Raw genomic sequence first — 25563 nt, 5'->3', positions numbered from 1 at the left:
AGCAGGGTCACACTAGTGGCTGGCTGCTGCTGGTCTTCTGAATCCAGTTTTCAAAGCAGTGTCATGCTGGTTTGGTCGTTGGTAATTCTGATAATGTCCTCAATCCAATGGCTGCACAACAACGATATTGCTGCTCCTGAGTTGCAAAAAGAGAAGGGGAATCCAGAGAGTCTCTCGTCATAGGATTTCTCTTCTCGCTACAACGTTCACCTGGCGTGACTTCAAGAAACAACTTCTCCACTGGTGAGAAGTGAGCAAAAAATGAGAATGAGCACATTGATGTGCACGCTCATCCCAGTCCGTAAACGAAAAAAAGACTGCCTGTTCCAGGGCAAAAAAAAGAGCCCGATAGAGACCCGTATCGATGCCCCCTTTTAAAAAGTTTTTACAACCCAGTCAAGGGACATTGCTGTGACTAGGGGACGTCACCCTTTTAAAAAATGCCAGTTCTCAGCACGGGCACGACCCGGCCCACTTACAGCCCTGGTTGTGGAGTGTGACAAAGTTGTGGAAGGTCGTAGAGTGGACTACAGGTAATTGGCGTAGAGTGTTGTGGAGTGTCAGAGTGGAGTGGCGTAGAGTGTTGTGGATTGTCGTAGAGTGGCTCTAGACTGTCAGAGTGGTGCGCCGCAGAGTGGCATGTCGGAGATTATCAGAGTGGAGTGGCGTAGATTGCAGGGGCGTAGAGTGCAGGGGCGTATAGTATCGTACAGTGGAGAGGCATACAGTGGCTTAGAGTGGAACGGCCTGGAGTGGCATAGAGTACCAATAGAGTGGAGGGGTGTAGAGTGGAGTAAAGTGGTGTAGATGACAGAGTTGAGTGTCGTAGGGTTGCAGTGTCGTGGAGGGGCGTAGAGTGGCGTGGAGTGTCAGAGTGGCGTAACATGTCATACAGTAGAGGGAATAGAGTGGCATAGAGTAGAGTGGCTTAGAGTCGAGCGGGGAGACTGAGCAGAGTAGAGAGGAGCAGAGTAGAGAGGCGTAGAGTGGCATAGGGCTGAGTGATATATAGTAGAGTGGAGAGTCAGAGTGGAGAGGAGAGGAGAGGAGAAGTGTGTCGAAGAGTGGAATAGGGTGGAGTGTAGGCTATTGGTGTGGAGTGAGGTGGAGTGGCCTGGAGTGCAGTACAGTGAAGCCGAATAGAGAAACGTAGAGCAACGCAGAGTAAAGAGGCTTAGTGTGTTGTAGAATAGAGTTGAGTGGCACGGAGTGGAGAGGAATGGAGCAGAGTAAGGTACAGTGGAGCAGAGTAAAGTCGAGTGAAGCAGAGTAGAGTGGAGTGTCAGAGTGGAGTATCATTGTGGAATCCTGATATAGTCTGAAATATCTGTAGTTTATTTACAAACAATTAAATTTTGTTGTGTGCTAGAAAAAATAACATTGTACGGCCTTCCCTCTCACATGGGTACCCAGCACGATTGTCACATAAATGCTCTCAACCTAAAGTCAGAGAAAGAAAAGAAAACACCAAGCTCCCGGAGAAGACAGAGCCTGACAGTTCAGAACCCGCCAGGTCCACTCAGCCTTTCATCCTACGGAGGTCGATAAAATGAGTACCATTGAGTTGGGTAACAACAAACATCTGTTATTCAGCACCAGGATACCCTTCTGGATGAACTTGCGCTTTACAAATACACATTATGTCAGGTTACATTTGACCTTGGTCTTTGAGTGTACAGTAAATGTGACAAGATCTGAACAAAATTGAAGGGCCTGTTTACAGAAAGAGAGCACTTGTGGAAGAATAAAAGTAGCAATGGTGAACAGGCATTGCTCCACGGGAGGGACAAAGACACGCTAGACAGCCTACACAAATAGAGACAGCAAACAAAAAGGAAGCAAATGGGAGTTACAAAGCTAATAGTAAGCAATAGGCAGGGTCCATTCCCAGACAGTGGAAAGCTTTGTTCCTCTAGTTGCACCATCTTAAGAGGTGGCTGTCTCCCAAGAAAAAACAAGCTATTTTAACTCCTTCTTCCAAAATGTAGCTAATATTCAACTTTTGTTGCACCAAGCTTCATCAACCTTATTGACTGAGGGAGAAGCAAATTATGCCACCACTAATGCACCCTTACACACACCCTTCATTTTCATAAAAGATCAGCTGTAGATGGTTTTGGCATTTTCAACTCCCTTGAACCTACTAGTAAATCTGAAAATCTTCTTACAGCGTAGCAGCCAGGATTCATGAATAGATATTTGAACCTGCAACATAGCAATATACATGAATAGCTTGCTAAAAATCGCCATGGCGCACGATACTCAAGACTGTAACTGTGAGACCACTCATCAAACAGTCGTCCACAGACTGGCAGAACAGTCCTCTAAATGCCGTGCTGTCATGGCTAACAATAATACTGGAGCATGCAGCCTGTATTCACTGCAACTGCAATCCTGCCTGCCAGAACGATCCCAACAATCACTCCCAGGCTTGCTTCGAAACAAGAAATGGAATAGAAACACCACTGATGGGTATTTAGGAGGTCAGGTTTTCTACTTGCGTTTGGTATGTCAGTCTGTCAAAATTAACTTTATTTGGTTTATCACAACCCTAAAGTATACATATAAAAATAACAATCAAGATAATAAAATAAAATAAAAATTTTAAAAATCATATTCTTAAAATAGTTAGTTTCTAGAAAAGTTCTCATTCCAGACCCAACTCTTAGTCTATTCAACTTTCGAGAGTAAGGTCTCTACTAAAGTCATGAATTTTACTCCACGGCATATAAGAATGTTCAAAGTGGCACCCATCCAGCTTGTTACCAACTGTCTGCAGGTACGAATTTTTAAGGTGTTTAAGACTGATTTCAACAATTTTCTTCTTTCAATCAATATCAATATCAATAAACTTTATTCGGTTAAAAAACAATTAACCATAAAAGTAGCAAACATAAAACAAAATACAATGATTACAGTAAATTCTTCTCATGATCGATAATACAGTGAGGTAGATCAATAAGGAATCTATGATATTTCAATTTGTTTTCTAAATTTAAAAACACTTTTTAAATAATTTAAAATCACAGTAACAGTTAAAATCGTGTCCATTTTCTGTACTTCTAAAAAAGCTGGGCGACATCTGGTTAAATTCATATTTTTTAAAAAAGGGACAATAGTTTTCCTACGTATAGCAGTATAAAATTTGCAGAAAAAAAGGATATGAATATCAGATTGTTGTGATGTACCATCACACAGGCAAGTGGGCAAAATATGAGTCCATGAGTTCATGCATGGAAAAGACACTAACCTAAAAAATATACAAAATCTAAAACGAGTTAAAAGAAAGCGATCATAGTTAGTCATGGGCAGGGATAAATATGGCTGTACAGTATTAGTCTCACAGAGGGTAGGAAGGTGAGAGTGTACTGTAGATTTCAAAATTTCCACTCTCTTCCTCTTACTCATCAGGTGGTCCAGGCAGATAGTTTTTAATAACTTCCTAGGAATAGTGTCCATTGAGATTGGATCCAAGAAATATGAATGTAGACCAATCTCGGTCAAGAAATGATTTACGTAACTCAACCATTCCATTCTGTCCGCATGGTCCAAACTGAGGGTGTCACGTAGCAGAGCCCGATTCATAACGCATTCATTAGTAGTCCATACCCTATGCCACAATAGGATAGGTTGAATTCTGATAATGTCCGTTATGTAAGGTTGGCCAAGTTCAGCGTGACAATTGAATGTGGCTGCACACTGTGGGACTGCTAGAACTCCCCTCAGAAATTTGTTCTCTACCAGCTGGATTTGATCAACATTTGCATATCCCCACAGACCAGAGCCATACATAGCCACAGACAAGCATGTAGCTTTATAGATGGTTAACATTTCTTTTATCGGCTTCCTGCCCAATTTCCTAACAAAATTCTGTAAGGCCATGATCGTTTTCATAAATAAAAGAGTTCTAGCCTTAATAGCGCTTGTCCAGGAGCCTGACTCATGGAATAAAATGCCCAAATAAGAAAAGGTTGGGGTGTTATCCAGCGGGACATTGTTTAAAACAATACGCTTCATTGATTTACCTGGTTTTAGGCCGCAATTCATTGAGAAAGTCTTACTACAATTAACTAGTAGATCCAGGTTCAACATAAATTTCTCAAAGCTAACTACTAGTTTTTGTAGAGCACAAGGAGTGCGTGCCATGAGTACTGCGTCATCCGCATACATGAGCGCAGGGATTTCCCTCCTCCCCACCCTGGGCATATCCCTACACTCCTGCAGCAGGTGACGCTCGAGCCCATTGATATAAAGAAGAAATAAAAAAGGTGCCAGTACGCAACCTTGCCGCACTCCGCGACCTATGTTAAATTGTCTGGAGCATTCTCCCCCCCTGCCGTAACGAACAGAGGCTGTAGCTCCACTGTAAAGTTCCCTCAAAAAACAGATAAAGTTATTATCCACTCCCAAACCTTTCATTATATTCCACAATTTAGAGTGTGATACACAATCGAACGCTGAAGAGAGATCGACAAAAGTAAAATACAAGCGCTCGGATTTTATCCTTATGTATTTATGCTGCAAGAGCATTAGGTTTAACCCTTGCTCAATTGTACCAATCCCTTTTTGGAAACCAAATTGCAAATCACTAATAATATCATTTTCCTCTGCCCAGCTTTGAAGTCTTGCCAATACAACACGTCCTAAAATTTTTACTGAAGAATCAAGAAGGGAGATTGGTCTGTAACAGGCACAGCTGTTCCTATCCCCCTTCTTGTAGATCGGGACGATGACTGAGGTGAACCAGGATTCTTTCAGGCCCGATGAGAGAGCTGCATTAAAAAGTTGTACCAACATTGGCCCCCAAATTTCAATATTGGCTTTAAATAGATCTGCCGGAATCCCATCAGGTCCGGCAGCCTTACCGCATTTAGTTGATCCCAAGGCTAAGAGCACTTCATCAATTGTCGTAACCAGATTATAACTCTGTTGTACATCCAGGCTGGAGGTAATACCCCCAACATGGATGTCTTCCTGTGCCTTATAAAGATTAGAAAAATGGTCTACCCATTTATCCTCATCTATTGCAATCTCAATTCGTGCCGTGTGGGTTTCATAGGGGAAAGGAGTATTAACTGCTTTCCAAAATGCAGCGGAATCTTTGGATTGCGAGGCCTCACAAAGGGAATCTAATGCCTCCTTGTTTAGTGCGGTTTTCCTCGCTTTCAGGGCCTGAGTATATGTATTCCTACACTCTCTTATTTCATTTTTATCCTTAGGGCATCTGTGTACAGCCTGTTTTAAATTTTTCAAAGCTCTTGTACATACAGTATTAAACCAGCTCTTAGGCCCCTTGCCTCTGCGTTTTGCCTCCACCCTTAGGCTACTTTTTATATTTGCAGCTATTGTTCCAAAGTGCTCAATAATTTGATCTTTAGTGGAGTTATCACTTAGGCAAATCCTGAAACTATTTGCGCACACCTCCCAGAGTTTCTCAAAAAAGGTTGTGGGGGTTACTTTACTCCATTTAAGTGTGTACCCATTTTGTCTCCCAAGGACAACATCAACCGCTGTCTCTACTAGAGGCGCGGCCGTCGATGGGTCTGGGAACAAATCTACTACCTTAAGAGATTGTGGAAGGTGGTCACTTATGGGTAATTGGATATTCGTCACCCCCAGGAGTCTATGATTGAGGTTACTGGAAGTGATAATAAAATCAATAGTTGTCGATGAGCCTCTGCCAACAAAAGTCGGAACAAAGGGTGTAGGTTCTGGGGCAGATTCATTGGCAAACCCCAAGTCAAACATGAATAATAATTCATTTAGTAAGTCACCCATCAGGGTATGATCAAAGTGCGTCAAGTACATGTCTCTCTCAGTCATTAGGCCACATAGGCCCTGGTTCCTTTTAGTACATAATGAACAATTAAAATCCCCCCCCCCATATAATTATCAGGTCCCTTTCATTTCTGTCTACCTCTAACTGAATTTCATCTGTAAGCTGCTTCATTACAACCAGGATATCATCTCTTGGGACATTGTTATAAAAATTAATAATTAGCACCACAGCTCCTTTATAATTCCGTAAGGTTATAATTTGGAAATAACAAGAACTCAAATGGCAGTGAGCTTGTTTAACTTTAAGTTGATTTGAAACAAGCGTTGTCAACCCACCCTTAGCTCTTCCAAAATGACCTCCAACAGCTGGTGTAAAAAAAGTTATATAGCCACTTACATGGATTGATTCCTGTATCCAGGTTTCTTGCAAAGCCACTATATCCTGACCATTTATTACTGACTCCCATGCCGGATTTGTAATTTTTTGCCTAAACCCTGCTATATTCCAAAACAACAGTGCGCATGGATCATACTCTTTCTGGGTCAGGCCTTCACCTGCCTGTACCCCACCCCTAATAATGATATCAACTGTGGGGGATTGCATCTGTTCCTGAATGTTACTGTTACGTGGTAATAAGCTGTTGGTATTAGGGGTCTTTTGTAAAATTGGCAAATCTTGGGGAATCCCGCTCGAAGTCTCAGTGCTTTTAAGGGGAACTATATCCTTGATTATGGGATAAGAGACTAAAGGATAAAACTTATTCCCAGCCAAATTTTTTTGAGATGTCTGAGCTTGTTGTCAATCCACCCCGTCCAGCCCATTAAAAATCTGGAAACGATTTTGGATAGGTAAATTGTACATGGACGGGTGGAACTCTTTATTATACCATGGCCTCCCCTTCAGGAGGTTGGACTCAGGATGTAGTGGATATCGGCTATTTATAGGGGGGTATTGATAATCTGGTACCTGGTATCTGGGATAAAACTCCTCCAAGCTTTGCATATGAATATGGGGCTCCTGAGCATTTACGTAAAGAGGATAACCCCTCAACGGTGGTGGCCCCATAAAGCCGGGCATATCCCATGGTCCCACTTTTCTAAAGCCCCGCTGTCGGTGTGGTGTTTTCTTAAATAGCTGCCTGTTCCAACCCTGTTTATTATTGTCTTTTGATGGTGCATAGGGATAGAAATAGGATAAAAGATGTGTGGAGATGGCATCGCTGCTACTAGCGTCGAACCAATCTCCAATGTGCCTCACGGCCCGATAATCCTTGAAATTGATGACTATTACGTCACCCATTCTGTCCTTAGGTCTGACTCCCACCCAATGGGCACGCCTTACACTTACGATTTCTCCATTGATGGATGCAGGCAACGGTCTGTTGTCTCGGAGCCAGAATGTAACCTTGTTCCGTAAGGCAACGTGATCTTCCCATTTACCCGTAGGTAACTCTGGAACCCCAGCCATTACAATGACAAAAGGGGCACAGTCTGGGGGTAAGTCTATTGTATGACTCGGTTTTTCTAAGGCAATAGTTGGGGGATTCTTATTTCTCGGGTTAGCTGTTAGAGGGTCTTTTCTCCCACCCTGATTTTGGGATCCCCCAGGTTTTTGAGTTTGTTCTTTAGTAAGTGGGGCAGCCAGCTGAATAGCAGGCGGTTGCAATGTGGGAGTTAATGGCACAATCGTTGGACTACCCACTCTACCCTTTTCTTGGACTACTTTCCTTTTTTTAAACACGGGTGCTGATGTCTTAATTACTGGAGTAATGGGGGCAGATATTATAGGGGGCAATATAGCGTTAGATTTTGCAGGAGGGTTAGTCTTAACTGTGGGATTCCTCCTAGCTTTTTCCGGGCCTTGTATTAGTTCATGTAGAAGGACGGTATTCTGTTCAACCTTTTTCCCTATGATGTCCAAATGTGTGGACATCAAGTCGGTCTTATCCAAAATCGGTTGCAACACACCCCTAATTAATTCTAAGATTTTGGCCAACATGGCCTCTTCACCTAATGGGATTTGACCAGTATGTGACTGTGGGGACTGAACTACCCCTTTCCTTATCTTCTGATGTTGGTTACACAGTGGTTCACCCCCCCTTTTTTTACTTGTTCTTATAGTGGGCGGTGAGATGGAAGACCTAAAAGATGCCTCAATGGGCATTTTTGGGGATCCTGATAGCCTTCCATTATCATTCCCTGTATATGAATCTGGTAGAGATAAGCTGGTTGGCGTACTGGACAAAAGAAGCTTACTCATTGCAGTGGGATCAAGGGGAAAATTATCAGTGTTATCTATAATCCCTGATTGTAAACAGTCAATAAGCATCACAGAGTCTGTAGGTCGACTCTGTGAGATAGCATCCCCCACTCCTCCCAAATTTGAGGATCTCAACTCAAGAAGTAGAGGTGCAGATTCAGGCACACTCCCCCCTCCTTGTGTAATTTTATAACTTGCCTTACTTTGCTTCCCCCTCCGTCTCACTCGGGCTTTCTTAAATTTTCTAGGGGATTTTTTAGTTGCAAGATCATGCATTCCTGTGGCTGATGATATAGCCAATACTGTGGGAACTGGAGCACAAAAATTTTCATCAGACTGGCCTGCATGGACCATAGCTGTTACAGTGGTAATTTTGCCTGCAGGAACTGAGTGTTCCATAGCCACAGGATTATCAGGATCAGTTACTAGGAGTTCTGGTGCAGTAGTAATAATAGGTGAGTGTTCCAAACCCAGTGAAGCCCTCCTTTTACTATTAATTTGCGCTACCTTCTTTATAAGAAAATTGTCCATAGTAACCACTTTAGTAATCATAGTAGCTAATGGTTAAATGCAGGCTTAATACGAGAAGAATAAAAAGAATAAAAACAACAAATAACAAGTTCTCACTCACATAATGTGAAGCTGCTCGGAAAATGGATAAAGGGACGTAAAGAGTATAGCCCCGGCCCGGCTCCTCGGTCCACGGAGGGCCACAGAGGGCCCGCCCTTTGCCCGGGCTTAGCCCCGGGCGTCCCGCTCGCGTCCCGCGACGCTGAGGGCTTGGTGTTTAAATGGCCCCTCCTGTCGCGTATACCGCGTCAGGGATCGCGCCGCCGCAAACGCTGCCGGGAAATGTAGTCCCGGAGCGGCGGACGCGACTGGTGTCAGCGGCAGCAGTAATGGTGTTGCTCCTGTGCTCAGCGCTCCCTCTCACGGCGTCTCCTCACTCCCGTCAGCAAAGGTAAATGGACCCCCCGCTCCACCGAGGGCTTGGTGTTTAAATGGCCCCTCCTGTCGCGTATACCGCGTCAGGGATCGCGCCGCCGCAAACGCTGCCGGGAAATGTAGTCCCGGAGCGGCGGACGCGACTGGTGTCAGCGGCAGCAATAATGGTGTTGCTCCTGTGCTCAGCGCTCCCTCTCACGGCGTCTCCTCACTCCCGTCAGCAAAGGTAAATGGACCATCTTTTACTGTCTCCCACGTACACATTAGGTGGTACAAACTTTCAGTATGGTACCCGCATAGGCGGCATGATTTTTCTTGCTGTTTGCTTTTCCAAGTCGGAATCAGGTCTTTTGAGTAATGATCGCCCAGTCTATATGCCATGAATTTCATTTTTAGAGATAGCCGGAAGTGGGCTTCAAGATAAAATTGAGGTTTTAATCTTTTATACGAATTGATTTACGATACATGCATGGCGGCGTTTGGCCAATGCCCTTTGGTATTCCACCAAGGATAGTGACTTTGCATTTATGTTACAGATTTTATTAAATGATGTTCGTTCCAAGTGGCTGTTCCAAACTTCCTTGATATTGAATGTGTCCAGGGCAGTTCGCAGGTAATCTCCCCAAGTGTTTGGTTCTTTTTGGTCATATTGTTTCTTAATTTCCAGCCAACATAGGTTATTCAGTGATCCTATTTCGGATGCTCTAAGTTTCCAGCACCATTTTGCAAAAATTGCTTTCCTTTGGTAGTCTTGATTTTGTAGGCCAAATTCTAGGCGTATTTGTGCTGGGGATGATCCTTTAAAAAGATTGAAAACTGATTTATAAACTTTTATCTGTAGTTTATTTAGGATATCAGTTTCTTTCCCGTGCCATATTTCCAACCCGTAAGACAGGGTTGGTAGCAGTTGAGCTGCCATTACTTTTAAAAGATGGCCATATGAAGGGCATTGTAGTTTCTTTTGGAGCTGTTTGTAGGCAAAGGTGAGCGATTGGGCTTTGGCTGTGATGTCCCTCTTTTGATCCAACAGGGACCTGTTTCTGCTCAGTTTAATACCCAAATATTTATATGTGGTTATCTCCTCAATTTGTGTATTCTTTGCATACCATTTAAATTTTCCTCGGCTCGGGCCTGGCACTCTCACTATCTTGGTTTTTGTTTCGTTAAGTGCCAGGCCTAGGAGGTCAAAATAGTCGATTAGTTTATTTATGACACTTTGCAGACCTATCAAGGTTTGGCTTACTACCGCGTTTGGTATGTGAGCTTATCACAAGTGATAATGTTAGAACTCTCCATAGCTTTCAGCACCGTTAATCACTACTTACTGCTTGATCAGTTTAGAAACACAGTTGGGGCCTCTAAGCAAGCTTAGGATAGTTTGCCTTCTTTCTCCATGGTAGAGGCCAATGTGTGAAATTAAGAACTTTTACCTAGTCATTCCTTGTACTGAATTGTGGAGTCTCTCAGGGTTCTGCTACGCCATCCTATTTATTAATGTTTACACTTGACAGCGCTTTCCCAAGACATGAACCACGACCTATGATGGTGTATTGGCACCATGCATAATGCTACGACTAGCCTTCACATACATCAGTGATGTGCACCTTATCAGATCACCATTAACCACATGACTTAATAGTCCACAGTCACCTGGGCAACCGAACCATGGTCTCATACCCACTAGACACGGCACTGTCGGAGGATGTGGAACTACACCCACAAGGAGTGAGCAGCAACCTTCAAGGTGCAGGACCCCCAAAGAGAAGAGGACGGTCTAATGAAGGCAGTAGCTCAGAAAATCATGTGCTCTGTTAAGCCAAGTGATAATGCAGTACAGACAACAATACTTAAAAAATTGAAAAACTAAATGTATATTTTTCAATAATTCTGAAGCATTTCAGATGCTCGTCCTGCTTTGCAAACACAATTTGAAGCACAGCATCGCTACCGGTTCACAATAATTACAACGGTCACTTGAATTCTGGGGGATGGATATAGAAGAAATCCAATTGCGACTCATGGTTTCCATGGAATTATTCCTGCCAATCCCTAATCTTTGCTCAGATGACTACATCTGCTTTCGGCTTTTAAGAATGAGAACGTCTTCCAGCAGCAATGGAATTACACCCACTAAAGCATGCTCCACCCCCTGCCCTGTCGGATTAAATATATCCTGACCACTACTTTCATGTGCAATTAAAAGGGAAGAGCCTGTCGGCAGTGAACACAAAAGTACTGACAGGGCGCTGGTCACTCATGAACCCCATTTTCTGCTGAAATGTACTTTGTGTTTAGGCTTCTTCGCCTGATGACTGGAAGAAAACAAATGGCTAGAACTAAAATTGCTACAGGAACATTAGGGATTTAGCAGGTGACTTTATAGACCTGTGCATGTTCACGTGTGAGGGATAATTTAGTGCATAAACAGCAATGACCGTTGCATAGCTGGGCACATACATCTATCTAGCTATTTTAATTGCAATGCTACAATGGCCCAGGTGTCGTAAAAAATGTAGCTTACCAGTCACTAAGTCCTAAGGCTCATAGAAATTATAAATCACAGGACCACTATACTGCCCACCAATCAGGCACGTACTGTGATCATCTATATAATCCATACCACAAATTAAACCGAGTTTAAGACATAACAATTGCAATGGATTCACCACTGCACCTGCATTTCAGGACCCCTAATCAACATGAAGAAGCCAGCAATATTATGATCTCGAAAAAGGACCTTTGTGGTTGCTGCTGTGCGTTGATGAATGCCCTGCGCACACCCATCCCAGTCACAGGGCACGCCCTCAGCCCCTGCACAATGTACTCAGACCCAACATTCAATGCAAGTAGGCACACTCGAGCAGAAGAGAATCCCTTTTAAGTCTCTAGGCAATTCATGAATATTCCACAAGTTAAATATGATCTTTCTAACCAGTAAAGTGTACTGGTACAGCCAAGATACCACCTCAGACCAGCTTCAGATCTTAAACTGCACATTCCAGTCTCAAGGTGCCCAGGTCCACTGGAATGAACTGTTTCACCTGAAGTTTGACTAAGTGTTGAAAACCTGACGTTTACTAAGGGATCTGCTCACAGGTCTCAGGGTCAAGAAACTCCAGGCTTAGAACACGCAATAAATTAGAGCAAAACCCTAAACCATTGTCTCCCATCACCCGAACTTGCACACTCTACCAATTTCTTCTCCGCCTTATCAACTGTACTCTGTGGGCAGTCAGCTGGGCTGTAAGGCTTAAGTGGATGATGTTACATGGGTGAAGTCACAGAGGAACACAACAGAAGTAATGCTTATTTCTGCCATTGCTTCCTGACATTGGCAGAGTGCAGTTCTAAATGTTAGGGCAACATAGGCTGAAAAAGATTAAAATCATGTTTTGCAAACATAACAGTTGGTCTTTTAAAAGTTACATGGTCTTCACCTATATGGTTTGATCTCATTATTAACAGCTGAAATGTACCCTTATTATATACTATATGGCACTTTTGATAACAGTTTTCTCCACGAGCAGCACTAGTCAGTCTAGACAGGGACAATACTATTACCCTGAACAGGAATGTCCCCTAAGGTCATGCGTTCTGAAAGCCAGCGTTGCGCTGGGGCAAAACGACAGCAGCAGAAGTGTAAGGTATCATAGTAATAAAGAATCTAGACTGATGTCGACTGAAAGCTATGGGTAATTTCAAATTCGGTTACCCAAAGTTACCACAGTTAATAGTGAGATGAACGGACAAACGTAACATATGGGAACAGCACAGGTACCACGGATGTCGACTAATATGTACTTTTAAGAGGTTTGGAAGGTACCAGGTACGAAATGGTGCTACAGGTCACATAGAAGTTATCTTGGCACTGATGCATACGAGTAAGCGCTGTACAGGGTGCTGCAAGTTAGGAGTGGGGGGTGGGGAGATAGTGTTTTGTCCTTGTTCCAGTCAAGTCAAAGGTGCACTGATAGACGTGTGTGGACCTCAGTACAAGAACAGCAGGGCGCGCTAGAAAGAGCAGAGGAGTGTGAAGGCAGCATTACTGGATTAGCAGTGGCAAAGCATTGCAGCAAGGGAGAAGGTGCAAGGCTCCCCGCACTGCAACATCCGAATTCAGATGCTATGATTCGGATACCCTGCTACAATTGTACTACAGCTGGGGACTGAACACCAAGGTGAAGAGAAGGAATTCAGGTGAACTGACTAAACAACTTCGGTTCCAGTACTGCAAGAGTACAGACTATTAATTCATATTAGATCTGCGGTGCGTTGGACAAGGAGTGAAGCTCCATAGCAAACTGCTAAAGTTGCTGCCTTTACGCAGGCATTTATACTGAAAAGGACTACAGTGCTTCAATAGAAAAGGCTGCGACAGCTCAAGGATGGGATGCGCTGGCAGATATCTGCAAAGAAAGCAGGGAATGAATATGGAGTAGCAGTGGCCAAGCCGCTATGAAACATGCACGGTGCTCACAATACAGGAATATGCAGAACACGCAAGCCATCACCAGATGTGCTTCATACCCAAGATGGATCGCAGATGCCCCTCCAGAGTTTGAAGGACCACATTTTTCACTTCTTGGACATTTTTTCCTAAGAACTGCTCAGAAGCAACTGCGAGAAGTTCCTTTTCCGTCATTATTTTCACCTGTTGATAAAAAAACACATTTGCCAACATGAAATTAAAGTCTTCCAAAAACAGCAGAAAAAGCAAAAACCCGTCACCAAAACAAGCAGAAAGCCAGTGATCTTACCCAATCAGAAACTGCAGCCATAGGGACGGGTCACACTACTCAATGAACGCAAGTAGGGAATCGTCCAGAGTAAATATGGCAAGCATTACATCCAAATATATCCCAAGTGTCATGCATCATAAAAGAACTCGAGGAATAGGCAAGACCACGTATTGCCTTTCCACAACAGAGCCAATGGTCATTCCAACAGAAGTGATCTAGCGAGCAATACAAGTATACACAGAAAAAACAACTTGTCCTCACCTCTATTTTCTGGCTTCTTAAATAAATATATTTGGTCTTCATCAAATGTTCGAATACCCAGTACCTGTCTGATTGGACCCATGAATGCCTGATCAAATAATACTTCCACCATATAAATCTCCTCCAGGTCTGCTATGAAAGGTGAAGATGTTTCATATAGCTATGGATGTCAGCATGCAAACTTATCACCGATTAACAAATGTAAAGACTAGTCATTGCTATCAGTCTTATCCAATTTGGTTATGAAAAAGTCCCTCTCCGACAGCTTTTGGTGATGCCTGTGGAAGTGGAGACACAGGGGCATGTGTGTAGAAGATTTAGGATTCAGATATGCAATAATACAGGCACATTGCCCATATCCTCTTGGTGACATCTTCTCATAGACTTGCATCTGTGAGAATGGGAAGGACAAAGGGAAGGAAGTGACGAATGAATACCTCTAGAACTCCTAATCCACATGCTCTTCTACTCTAACCGGAGGGAAAACGAAGAAAAATAAAAGAACCCCTGTAGACAGAATATGAATGCTTTAGAAATCTGACAATAAGAACTTAAGTATGATGGGGCAACAGGAATACATTCGGAGGTCACTGGTGTAATCAAGTTTGGTGCAGTACAAATATCACAACGAAAACACACGAATAGAAATGATTCTTCAGATAAAAGAGGCCTGTGCAAAGAACTGGTATTTTAAATACATCAGCAGCAAATTGGAGCAAGTCTGGTTGAAAGAGGTGCTCTGAAAATCGAAGTTCATTCGAATTTATCAGTACAACTATAACACTATCTCACAACTAAAGGAATTGTATGGCAGGACCTGATGTGGGGAGTACGACTTCCAACTTCGCTTTATTTCCAACAGCAGAGAACACAGCAAGAAGAAACAAGCATTGACAATGCAATAGGTCTCGCCTTTTATTAGGTTAAAGCCATTTGCTTTGCTATACAATACCATTAGCAAAGCAAATCGCTTTAACTTAATCAAAGCCGAGACCTATTGCATTTTCAAATGCTTGTTTTTACGTGCGCCCGAGGGTTCCTTGGCACAGTATAGCAGATGTTTATTACACCTCAACTGTACTCATTCGATCAGCCTCAGGAGGATGAAAGCCTAAGAGGTCCCGCTGTGACAATGGAGGTTACACACAGTCCCACGAGTGCTCACAGTCACAGATTTATAATCGAAAAGTAAAACTTCAATTAGCAAACATGGCGCAGTTTAAGAACACTATCCTGGCAAAAAGAGAGACGTCTGTTTCCTAAAAATAGAGCGCTGTATGCTCTGACGTGCTCCACATGCAGAATAAAGAGCTACACGAAATATTAAGTTAACAATGAAATAATGCGTGCAGAAATAAAGCTGCAGGTACCAAAGGAGGCAACCAGAGGGGCACATGCCATGTGATCAGGCAGGCAAACATCCCAGCAGTTCAGAGGAGGGTTGCACACATCCCAGAAGTTTGTAGCGATAGCGCAGGCAGGCAGACATGACAGCAGTTTGTAGTGGAAGCCCAGGCAGGCACACATCCTACAAGTTTACAGAGCAGGGTGGCCCGAATCGTAGCAGTTTGTAGAAACAAAGCCGCCAGCCACATATTCTAGCAGTTAAGAAACAGAGCAGGCAGGCACATATCTGAGCAGTTAAGCAGGCCTCCTAGGAGTCCCGATATAGAACAGGCAAACACTTCACAGCGGGTCGCATAGGTAGAACAGAGAGGCACTCGTTTCAACAAATCACGGAGATACTGCAGGCAGGTAATCCTCACAGCAGTATATGTAGGTAGAGCAGGCAGCTTCACGCCCATCATTTTACAGAGATAAAACAGACAGGCTCGCTCCTAGAAAGTTGCAGAAACAGGACAGATATACACACACCCCCAGAAGTTCACAGTGGCAGAGCAGGCAGCCCCACACCCCAGCAGTTCACAGCGGCGGAACAGCCAGGCACACACTCCCAGCAGCGCACATAAGTAGTGCTTGCAGGCACGCATCCTTAGCAGTGCACAGAGGTACGGCATGCAGACGTACACCGCCAGCAGTGTTATGTTATGTTATATTGGTATTTGTAGCGCGCACAACTACTCATGAGTATCCTGGCGCGGAGCAATACTACATAGACAGCGAGAGATAAGCATTTTAGTAGGCCTGACTGAATAAGTGGGTTTTGAGGAGTTTTTTAAAAACTTCTTAGGTCCTGTATATGGCGGAGTGTTAGTGGGAGAGAGTTCCAGAGAGAAGCTGCTCTCACCTAAAACGATTGGCCGCCCAGCCTGGTTCGTCGGAAATGGGGGATTATCACCAGACGCTGCGAGGCCGACCTAAGTGGTCGACTGGGAGTATAAAAGGCCACTCTTTTCTTTAGGTAGGCGGGGCCAGTCTCATGCAGGGCTCTACGAGTTAGCACCAGGGCCTTAAACTGGACTCTTTGGGCCACCGGCAGCCAATGGAGTGAGGCCAATTGAGATCTTATGCTGGAGCGTTTGGGGATGCCCAACAGAAGTCACGCCGCCGCGTTCTGGATAAGTTGCAACTTATTCACCAGAAATGAGGGGGAGCCCAGGTAGAGAGCGTTAGCATAGTCCAGACGGGACAGTATGAGGGCTCGGGCGACCGTCTCCCTTGCTGGTTGGGGGAGCAGAGGAAAAAATCTGCCTAGAGATTTGAGGGTCCCAAAGCAAACGCCCGCGAGTCTTTTTATATGCTCTGAGAACCTCAAGTCGTCATCAAACCAAATGGCGAGATTTTTTGCTGGGCCGCCCTCCGAAAGGAGACGTGGGAAATCAGTTGGCCATATTGATTCTGTGAATCGGGCAGGAAATTGCCCATATAGTATTATTTCGGATTTTCCCTCGTTGCATTTTAGTTTGGCCTGAGCCAGCCATGTGAATACAGCAGCAAGGCATTTTTGTGGCGCGTCTGTTTCCACCATTGAGTTGCCCCAGGTAAACAGGAGCTGGGTGTCGTGGGCGTAGGCCATAATTTTGGCAGCCAAGCTCTTCAGCCAGGAAGATCAGTGGGGTCATATAGATGTTAAAGAGGAGCGGGCTCAATGTTGAGCCCTGTGGGACCCCCGTCTGAACTTCCCTGGCTGAGGAGGAGTACGGAGGCATCCAAACTTGCTGGGAGCGGGAGTCTAGAAAAGATTCCAGCCAGGACGGCACTGACCCGGTAAGGCCGATAGATGTAAGGCGCGCCAGGAGGAGTTGGTGGGGAACCGTATCAAAGGCGGCAGAGAGGTCCAGTAAAATCAGAGCTGCTCTGCCGCCCTTGTCCAGACATTCCCTAATGGCTTCTACCACCTCAACAAGGGCCGTTTCTGTGCTGAAGGAGGCTCTAAAGCCTGACTGTGCCGGGTGGAGAGCCCCAGTCTTCCACAAAGGCATTCAGCTGCCGAAAGGCAACCTTTTCGCAGACTTTGGCAAGTGCCGGAAGCAGGGAGATGGGCCGATAGTTGGCTGCAATAAGTGGGTCGGCCGATGTTTTTTTTAGGAGTGGTAGGAGTTTGGCCTGCTTCCATTGCTTGGGCACCGCTGCAGACTGCAGTGACCAATTGACCATGGCTGTAACTTCTGACCCAACACAGTCGGCTATACCGGCTAAGACTCTCGCCGGACAGGGGTCAGAGGGGGATCCAGATTTGAGGAGGACCAGAATGTCCGATTGTTTAACTCTATCAAATTGGGGAAAACTCCTACTTGATGTGGGAAAGAACGGGCTGATAGGAGGGCGTGAGGAGGCGTCACACGCAGCTAGGCCCTCCTCAATGAGTTTGATCTTGTTAATAAAAAAAGAGGAGAGCGCTCCACACCACCCTGCGGATACAGGGATCATTTTTTTCTCCGCCTGCGGCGACAAGAAGCTTTGGACAATGGCGAAGATTTCCTTGTCATTATTATCAGCCTTTGTGATTCTAGACGCAAAGTAGTCTCCTTTGGCCGCCTTAACTGCAGCATAGTATTGCCTTTGGGCCGAGCGGAGGTTAGCTTTGGCTTGTGGGGAATAGGCAACCCTCCATAGCTGCTCAAACTTTTTACAAGTCCTCTTTCGCTCTTTTAGAGCTGGCGTGTACCAGGGTTGAGGGGACAGTACACGCTTGGGGTTTCTGGATGAAGGTTTCGAGATAGCCTTAATCCCCTGGCTGATCCAGGCATTAAAAAGGTCGACGTGCCCCTCTAAATCATTGGCAAAGGCCATCTGGGAGTGCGCTAGGACCTCAGCCAGACCCGGTATGCTGATTTTCCGCACTAGGGGGCCTGACGAAGCATGAGGGTGGCTACATGGTAGTACGATAGTCCAGGACAAGTTAATCACATCGTTGTCAGACCATGTGACTGGCAGGGGGTCTTTAATATCTAGAGCAAAGTTGGAACACACCAGATCGAACACGTGCCCTCCAGAGTGCGTGGGTTTAGTAATCCACTGTGTCAGCTGAGTAACCCCCAAAAGGTCTTGAAGGGCCAGAGACTCCTGTGAACTGGGAGAGTCTAAGTAAATGTTGAAGTCCCCGAGAAGGAGAAATTTCGGAAAGCGTAGCACACGATCCGCCAGTGTTTCTCCTAGAGAGCTGAGAAAGGCGTTGATCTGCCCCGGCGGTCTGTAAATCAAGGTTCCCCCTAGCGTAAAGTGAGGAGTCAGAGTGAAGGAGAAGTCCAGGGCTTCTACATCCAGAACGATAATGGATTTATCACAGGTAAATGCCCATGATTCCCTGAACACCACTGCGGTACCGCCGCCTCTACCTGAGGTACGATCGGCCCTAGCTAGGCGGTAGCTGCGTGGGACCGCCAGTTCTACCACCGGAGCACAGGATTCCCTGAGCCACTTTCCGTGACAAACAGGATGTCCAAATTGTGGTCGGTAATAAGCTCATGAATATTATCGGTGTGCTTAACCATGGAACGGGCATTAATAAGGGCGGCCCTAATACTTAGCACTTTCTGGTTATTAGCGAGTGGACAGGTTAATAGGGAAGGAATGTGGAAATTACAGTCCAGACACTCCCACACCACATCCGATCCCGGGTTGCACCTATTCTGACCTGTATGGGTACCAGGGTTTAGGGAATGCAGGAAGTCACGACTATAAACAAGGGAACCCGTGACACTAGCAACAAATTTGGCAGCCGGCGTGTCCCTTGGCCCGGTGCTGACGGGCGCAGACGGGCTTACCTTAGGCGCACCTTCGGCGCGCATTCGTTGCGCCCGCTGCGCCCGTCCGCTGCGCCTCGGCCTGCACATTGGGTTAAGTAAGGGGTAGCGAGAGGCGCGGGCTCCTTGCTCCGCCCTCCGGCTTTCCGAGATGTTCCTGATTGGTCCGCCTACCTCCCCATGAGCTCTCCACTTAATCTGCACTCAGCTGTGGTGGAACGGAGCCCGGGATTCGGCGACCAGTCGACTAGTGATCAGAGGAGCAGCCTAAGTCGCTGACGTCCTCGCAAATGTGCCAAGTAAACAGGACGGGTGACAAGATTCACGTTATTCAGCAAAAATGTGCAATATTAATAACAGCTAAAATGTGAGGAGCAGCCTAACTCGCTGTCGTCCTCTGTGCAAAATTCACAATGTGCAAAGTAGGTAAAAAAAACAGCTTATAAAATCAAGTTTTCTGTTATACAAGTTCTAAAATGCAGATAGCTCGCACAGCGGCAGCAGCAGCTTCTGAGTAGTACAATGCACAGAGGTACAGGCGTACAGCATGCAGGCGTACACCCCCAGCAGTGCACATATGTACAGGCGTACACCCACAGCTGTGCACAGAGGTACAGGCATACAGCATGCCCCCCAGCAGTGCACAGAGGTACAGGCGTACTGCATGCAGGCATACACCCACAGCAGTGCACAAACGTACAGCACACAGACACAACCCCCCAGCAGTTCACAGCGGCAGAGCAGGCAGGCATATACATATCCTAACAGCACACATAGGTAGTGCTTGCAGGCACGCATTCCTAGCAGTGCAGTGAGGCATGGCACGCAGGCACACACACACACACCCAGCACTGCACAGAGGTACAGCACGCAGGCACACCCCAGCTGTACAGTGATACAGCATTCAGGCGCACACCCCCAGCAGTGCACAGAGGGAGACAATGCAGGAGCACCCCCCCACAGTGCACAGAAGTAGAGAATGCACGCAGACCTCCCCCAGAAGTGCACGCTGGCACCCCCAGCAGAGCGGAGACGAGGCATGCATGCAGGCTCACCCACCCCCAGAAGTGCACTGAGGTACATCAGGCAGGTACCCCCCAGCAGAGCGGAGACGAGGCAAGCATGCAGACACCTCAGCAGTGCACAGAGGTACTGCACGCAGGCAGCCTTCCCCAAGTGCACACACCCCCCAGCAGCGCGGAGACGAGGCAAGCATGTAGGCGCACACCCCCATCGGTGCACAGAAGTAGAGAATGCACGCAGGCACCCCCCCTTCCTCCACCCAGAAGTGCGCGCAGGCAACAACCAGCAGAGCGCAAATGAGGCACGTATGCATGCAGGCAGCACTCACCGCAGGGGGGGGGGGGGGGGCGCACTGGGCTCTCCAGAGCCGCCTTTGGTAGGAGTGCTTCGGGACCCAGCTCTCCCTTCGAGTCGGAGCCCCCAGCCGCCCGCCATTGCCTAGCAGCGCCCTCCGGCCGCCATTGACTCCTGCCGGGGCAAAGGGCGAGGAGGGGGTCCGCTCAGCCAGGGTGGATGCGGAGACCATCGCCAGTCTGTTTGTAGCTCCCCACCACCCTCGAACACCAGCGGCTCCCTCGGGTGCTCCTGTGGAAGGTTCACGGGAAGCCCCGGCACTGGGTCTACGCCAGTCTTGTGAGGGACAGAGTGAATTCTGCACCCTCCTCAGAGACAGGGCCGCTCCAGACAGACTGCCGCCACTTGCCTCTGGCCGAGGGCCATAGACAAATCCTCGTGTGCATCCCTAGCTGCGCCCACGTAGCGCTTTCTGGTGGCGCACACTTTACTCCAGCAGACAAAAGCACCCAGCAAAGCAGCACTTGCCCTTCGTTTCTACACCACCACAATAACTGCGCAACTTCACGGCCTGCGTCCAAGACCCCTTTAGTGGGAACCGACGACGTTTTACTATTTACTATAGCGGTAGTGTCTTTTGTTTATAACGACAGGCTGCAAAGCGCAGCGAGGCCAACAAGGTTTTGGACAGCTCCATATAAAATTATAATATTACATCTATAATGCGCATGTTTGTTTTTAGATATGACAAGTACGTTTGCATAAGCAATTAAACAAAACCTGAATAGCGTGTGCACAGAAAACAGCAAATGAAACCCTCTTTTCACCTCTGGAGGTAATCGAACAGGGAACGTGAAACTAGCACTCGCCATGACGCAGAGTTTTCTCTTTTCGTTTTCTCTTTTCTGCCGTCCCACTTGGACGGCCTCGGCCTGCTGGCGTAAAAGGTTTATTATCTTCTTAATGGGGCCATCTGTTTGGACCCATAAAGAACGCCAGCAGGAAGTCAGGGCAGTCAGTCCAAGTGGGACGGCAGAAAGAGAGAAAACTGTACGTCACCACAAGCTCTTTCCCAAGGGGCGGTTACCGTTTAGCATAAATGGTGAGCCGGCCAATGGGAAAGAGGGGCGGGGCTTAAAGCCCGCTAGTGCAAGCTACTCAATATCGCTAAATCTCGCCAGTGAGACTGCGCATGTTTGTTTGCAAAGTTTTATATAGCGCTGGCTAGACCCGAAGGTATCAGAGCACTTTACAGGAGGATCAGCGAGTTACAGGTTACATAGTTACATTGGGAGAGGCTAGAGCTTGGACTGGGTCTAGACTGACTCTAGATAAGACTGCATCCTGGAAAGATGCAGTTGAGATTTTTGTGCGTTGATGGTGAAGCCCAGATGATGAAGTAGATCCATTGTGATTTGTGTGTGCAGTTCTGGTGAGTGCTGGCTTTGATAAGCCAGTTGTCTAGATAGGGGAAGACGTGAATCTGCGGTCTTCTGAGATGAGCAGCGATTACTGCCATGCATTTGGTAAAAACTCTGGGCGCTGTAGTCACTCCAAAGGGAAGCACCTTGAACTGGTAATGCTTGACTGCTATCACAAATCTGAGGTATGTGATGAGCCAGATGAATTGGAACATGAAAATATGCATCTTTTAAATCTAGAGTAGACATAAAATCTGCTCTGGGGAGACAGTTGGCCCAGATGTAGTGCAGAGGGAGCGGGCTTCATTCACTTAGCCTGGGACTGCCCTTTGGTCAGGAGTTTCTGGGTGGTGGTGGTAGATCGTATAGTAGCCACTACAGGTCTTCAGATAGCAATGAACCCCTTGCATTGTTTACTGGCATTAGTCCCCAAACCCAAGAAAAGGAAGCTCTCCTATAAACTTTTACAATTGATGTTGGTGCTTGCCAGGCGCAGGGTGGCGATCACTTGGATTACAGAGGGCACCGGAGGTGTCCACCTGGCTTAAAGATGTTAGAGAGTGGTCCCTGGCCGAGGAAACTCACATGCAACTTACTCGGAGAGACGAGAAACTGCAGGACAATTTACTCGCCTGGCGAGTCATGTGTGCCTCGGGTCTGGCGGAGAGGGGGCGGTCTTCTGCTGCAGAACCAAGTGGCAGTAACAGTGGAGTACCACCCAGATTTCCAAAATATTTCAGTGGACTGTCATTCAAGACACTTTCGAGACTCCATCATGTGGAAGTTGACTGACTTCTTCAGAGCACTGATGGAAAGATTGGACCATTCACGATGGAACTGTTTGCGTCCCAATTGGACCATCAACTTCCCCATCATTACGTTAGCTGGAGACCAGACCCGGTGGAGACAGCCACTGAGCAAAGCAACAAAAGCAATATATGAATTTCCTCGATTTGCTGCTGATAGCGAGGGAGGGGGCTTAGGGAAGCAGACATAACTAATGCCCATATGCAGATCTCAAATATGGTTCCAAGTTCTGAGTCAATTCTCTTGGGATTTATTGATCCATCTCCCCCACAATCAGAACACTCTGCTAGATCCTCCGGTTTCTGTTAGCACTTTGTGGAAGGGACCATCTGACTTATAGCTCGGAGGATTACCGGGAAGGCTGAAAAGTTACAGTACTTTCTCAACAGACTTGGATTTCATCAAGCAAGTCTGCTCACAAGGAACCATTCAGAGGAACAGGTCAGCTTGGCAATGCAGAACTAGTCAGTGCCTATGACGGTGTTTGGATTGCCTAGGGTCCGAGCTTGGTCACGTCCTAAGCTACCTCTCAGAGATGGCGTGAGAAGAAAAAGTTTAGGAGTCAGAAATACTTCTAGATCAGCTATCTCAGCTGGTGATCTGATTGTGGCTGGGTATTGGCTGGATTGGTTGTTGTTGGAAGGGGTAAGACTCCCAGCTCACCATGGACCCAAGTACTCATCAGTATGAAATGTGCACCAAGCAATACCGAGAAGTACGATAAACAATATTAGAGTTATTTCATACTCTTAATTCAAAGACAGTCTTAAACTTTGTGAAGTGCATCAAGGCTTGCAAATCCTTGATGGAGGAGGTTAGGCCTCCAGGAGTCTACCAGTTACTGATTTCAGTTCATGAAAACTTTCATGGTGGTCTCCACTACCACGATTGCTACCTGGAAGCTTTAGGTTACGCAGGAGGCAGGCAATGAGGTGTCCAAATTTGAGGCACACTCTGCAAGAGAGGCCATGGCATCTCAAGTTTCTGCCTGTCTAGAAGACCTGATGAATGCAGCCAAATAGACTTCAGAATGCACTTTCCAGCATTTTTACTTCAAACTGGTTGTGGATGTGGCCGCACTGGTTGTGAGTAAGCTTTGAACTTGCATAATCCTTGCCTCCTGCCCCGAACTTCAAACTGGTTGTGGATGTGGCCGCACTGGTTGTGAGTAAGCTTTGAACTTGCATAATCCTTGCCTCCTGCCCCGACAAACAACATTTCCTAGCTGGCATAAAGAGAACTTTTCAATTCTATAAAAGACACAAGGAGCCGATAATTATCCTACACAAAAATGCAGATGGATTGTGCTCTTTTACCCTCATGTCTATGGTTATAGAGCGTAAATAAAGTCTTCAAAATCATTTCATGTATTAGGATTCAATGGTAGTGCAAATTTAACCACAATGAGACAGAGTAATTTTATCTGATTTGTTGTTGCTGTGATTATGGAATCACTCACCTTTTTTTTAGAAGGGTCCTCACTCGCCAACCTAGTTGGTGACATGCTTCATAGGACCCCCACCAGAGAGGCTGAATGCCTCCCCGGTGTGCTACGACGCCTGATTACAGCGGAGCAGGATTTTGTGAGTGTCTCAGAGTTACGGGTTCTGGAGACGGGCATCACATAGGAGTAGCAGACAGCTGACTTGAAAACAGTAAGTAATGCAGGTCGCTTTGATCATAACGAGAGACATGTCCTCTGAGGGACGAAGCCGCATTTACCCTCGTTCTTCGTCTCCCCCTCACCAGCCAGTGTTGTGTAGTCTACATCCCCCGCAAGGACCCATGCGGTAATCCCACCTCTCTTTACATGTAAGAGTGAGAACCTTGTTTTTTAATCGTTTCTTATGGGCAGTTCCACCAGTCCCACTTGGGCCTTTTTTCCGAGGAGTTTTTAAGACTAATATGTCACACCAGTTTCCGGTCACTATAAAATTCACTTGGTTTTGATTTACTCGCTTAACGCATAATTAGCCGTGATTAAGGCATTGGCAGTGTACTCTTGAGTACATAATAACACCTAGAAACCCACACATGGGGCAATTCTAGGCTGCCCAACTCGCACTTCTCGCAATGATAGAGAGGTGATGGAGGTTACATTGAAAGTCATATACCTATGGGTACTTTGAATCCCTTTCTGTTCCCAGCATGCAGCAAAGCTCATTGACATGTGTGTTGTGTTGTATGTTGATGCTTTGTCACTGTGATCTCTACTTTACAGATTGGTCACGCTTTCAGAAGCACTGAAGGCGACTGTGTGAGAACCGTGAGTAGTCCGGTTCTAATTTGGGCCATAGGCAAGGATGCGCCTTAGCGTGCGCATACCATCATGATCCACGGTCCTGGGGAAAGCCGCGCCACTTGCACACAGAGGCTGAAACATATCGACCTATTGTTTTATATATACGGATGTAACTGACCAATTTATTCAGTTATAACGTCCACCATGCACTATTTTTTACTCTAGTCATACTACCCTACCATAATTATTTTTAAAGAGTAGTATAGGCTATTTTAACATCATTCACTGCACCAGCACATGCACCCAACACTCACAAAATCCTGCTCCGCTGTAATCTGGCGTCGTAGCACACCGAGGAGGCATTCGGCCTCTCTCGTGGGGGTCCTATTGTAAAGATGGATACACAGGAAGTTGGTTAAAACGGGTTTATTAGCCCAACAGGGAGGCAAGTCGTCCACATCCAAGAACAGCAAAACCCAACTGAACTACATCATGAATTCCAAAGTGACATGGCTGCATTCTCTCTTGAGAATGCGCATACCTAAAGACATAGATACAACACATCTCCCTTATAATAATAATGAAATAAAACAAAGACAATGAAAAGGAAAAGAACAAAGAACAAAAGGAAACTTGAAAAGAGAGA

The 25563-nt window shown here is 46.1% G+C and overlaps 1 protein-coding gene across 4 annotated transcripts in view; it reads right to left on the bottom strand.

The window, feature by feature from the left end:
- FLOT2 (flotillin 2) overlaps positions 1–25563 on the bottom strand; it is a 309213-nt gene that overhangs the window by 143359 nt on the left and 140291 nt on the right. For all 4 annotated transcript variants that reach the window (XM_078680086.1, XM_078680085.1, XM_078680088.1 and 1 more), the window contains exon 4: positions 13511–13634. In XM_078680086.1, the coding sequence (XP_078536212.1) occupies positions 13511–13634 (124 nt within the window). The remainder of the gene's footprint in view (positions 1–13510; positions 13635–25563) is intronic.

This window comes from Lissotriton helveticus, chromosome 3_1, assembly GCF_964261635.1.
Source record: "Lissotriton helveticus chromosome 3_1, aLisHel1.1, whole genome shotgun sequence".
Taxonomy (NCBI): Eukaryota; Metazoa; Chordata; class Amphibia; order Caudata; family Salamandridae; genus Lissotriton; species Lissotriton helveticus.
This window is presented reverse-complemented; position numbering and strand designations above follow the sequence as displayed.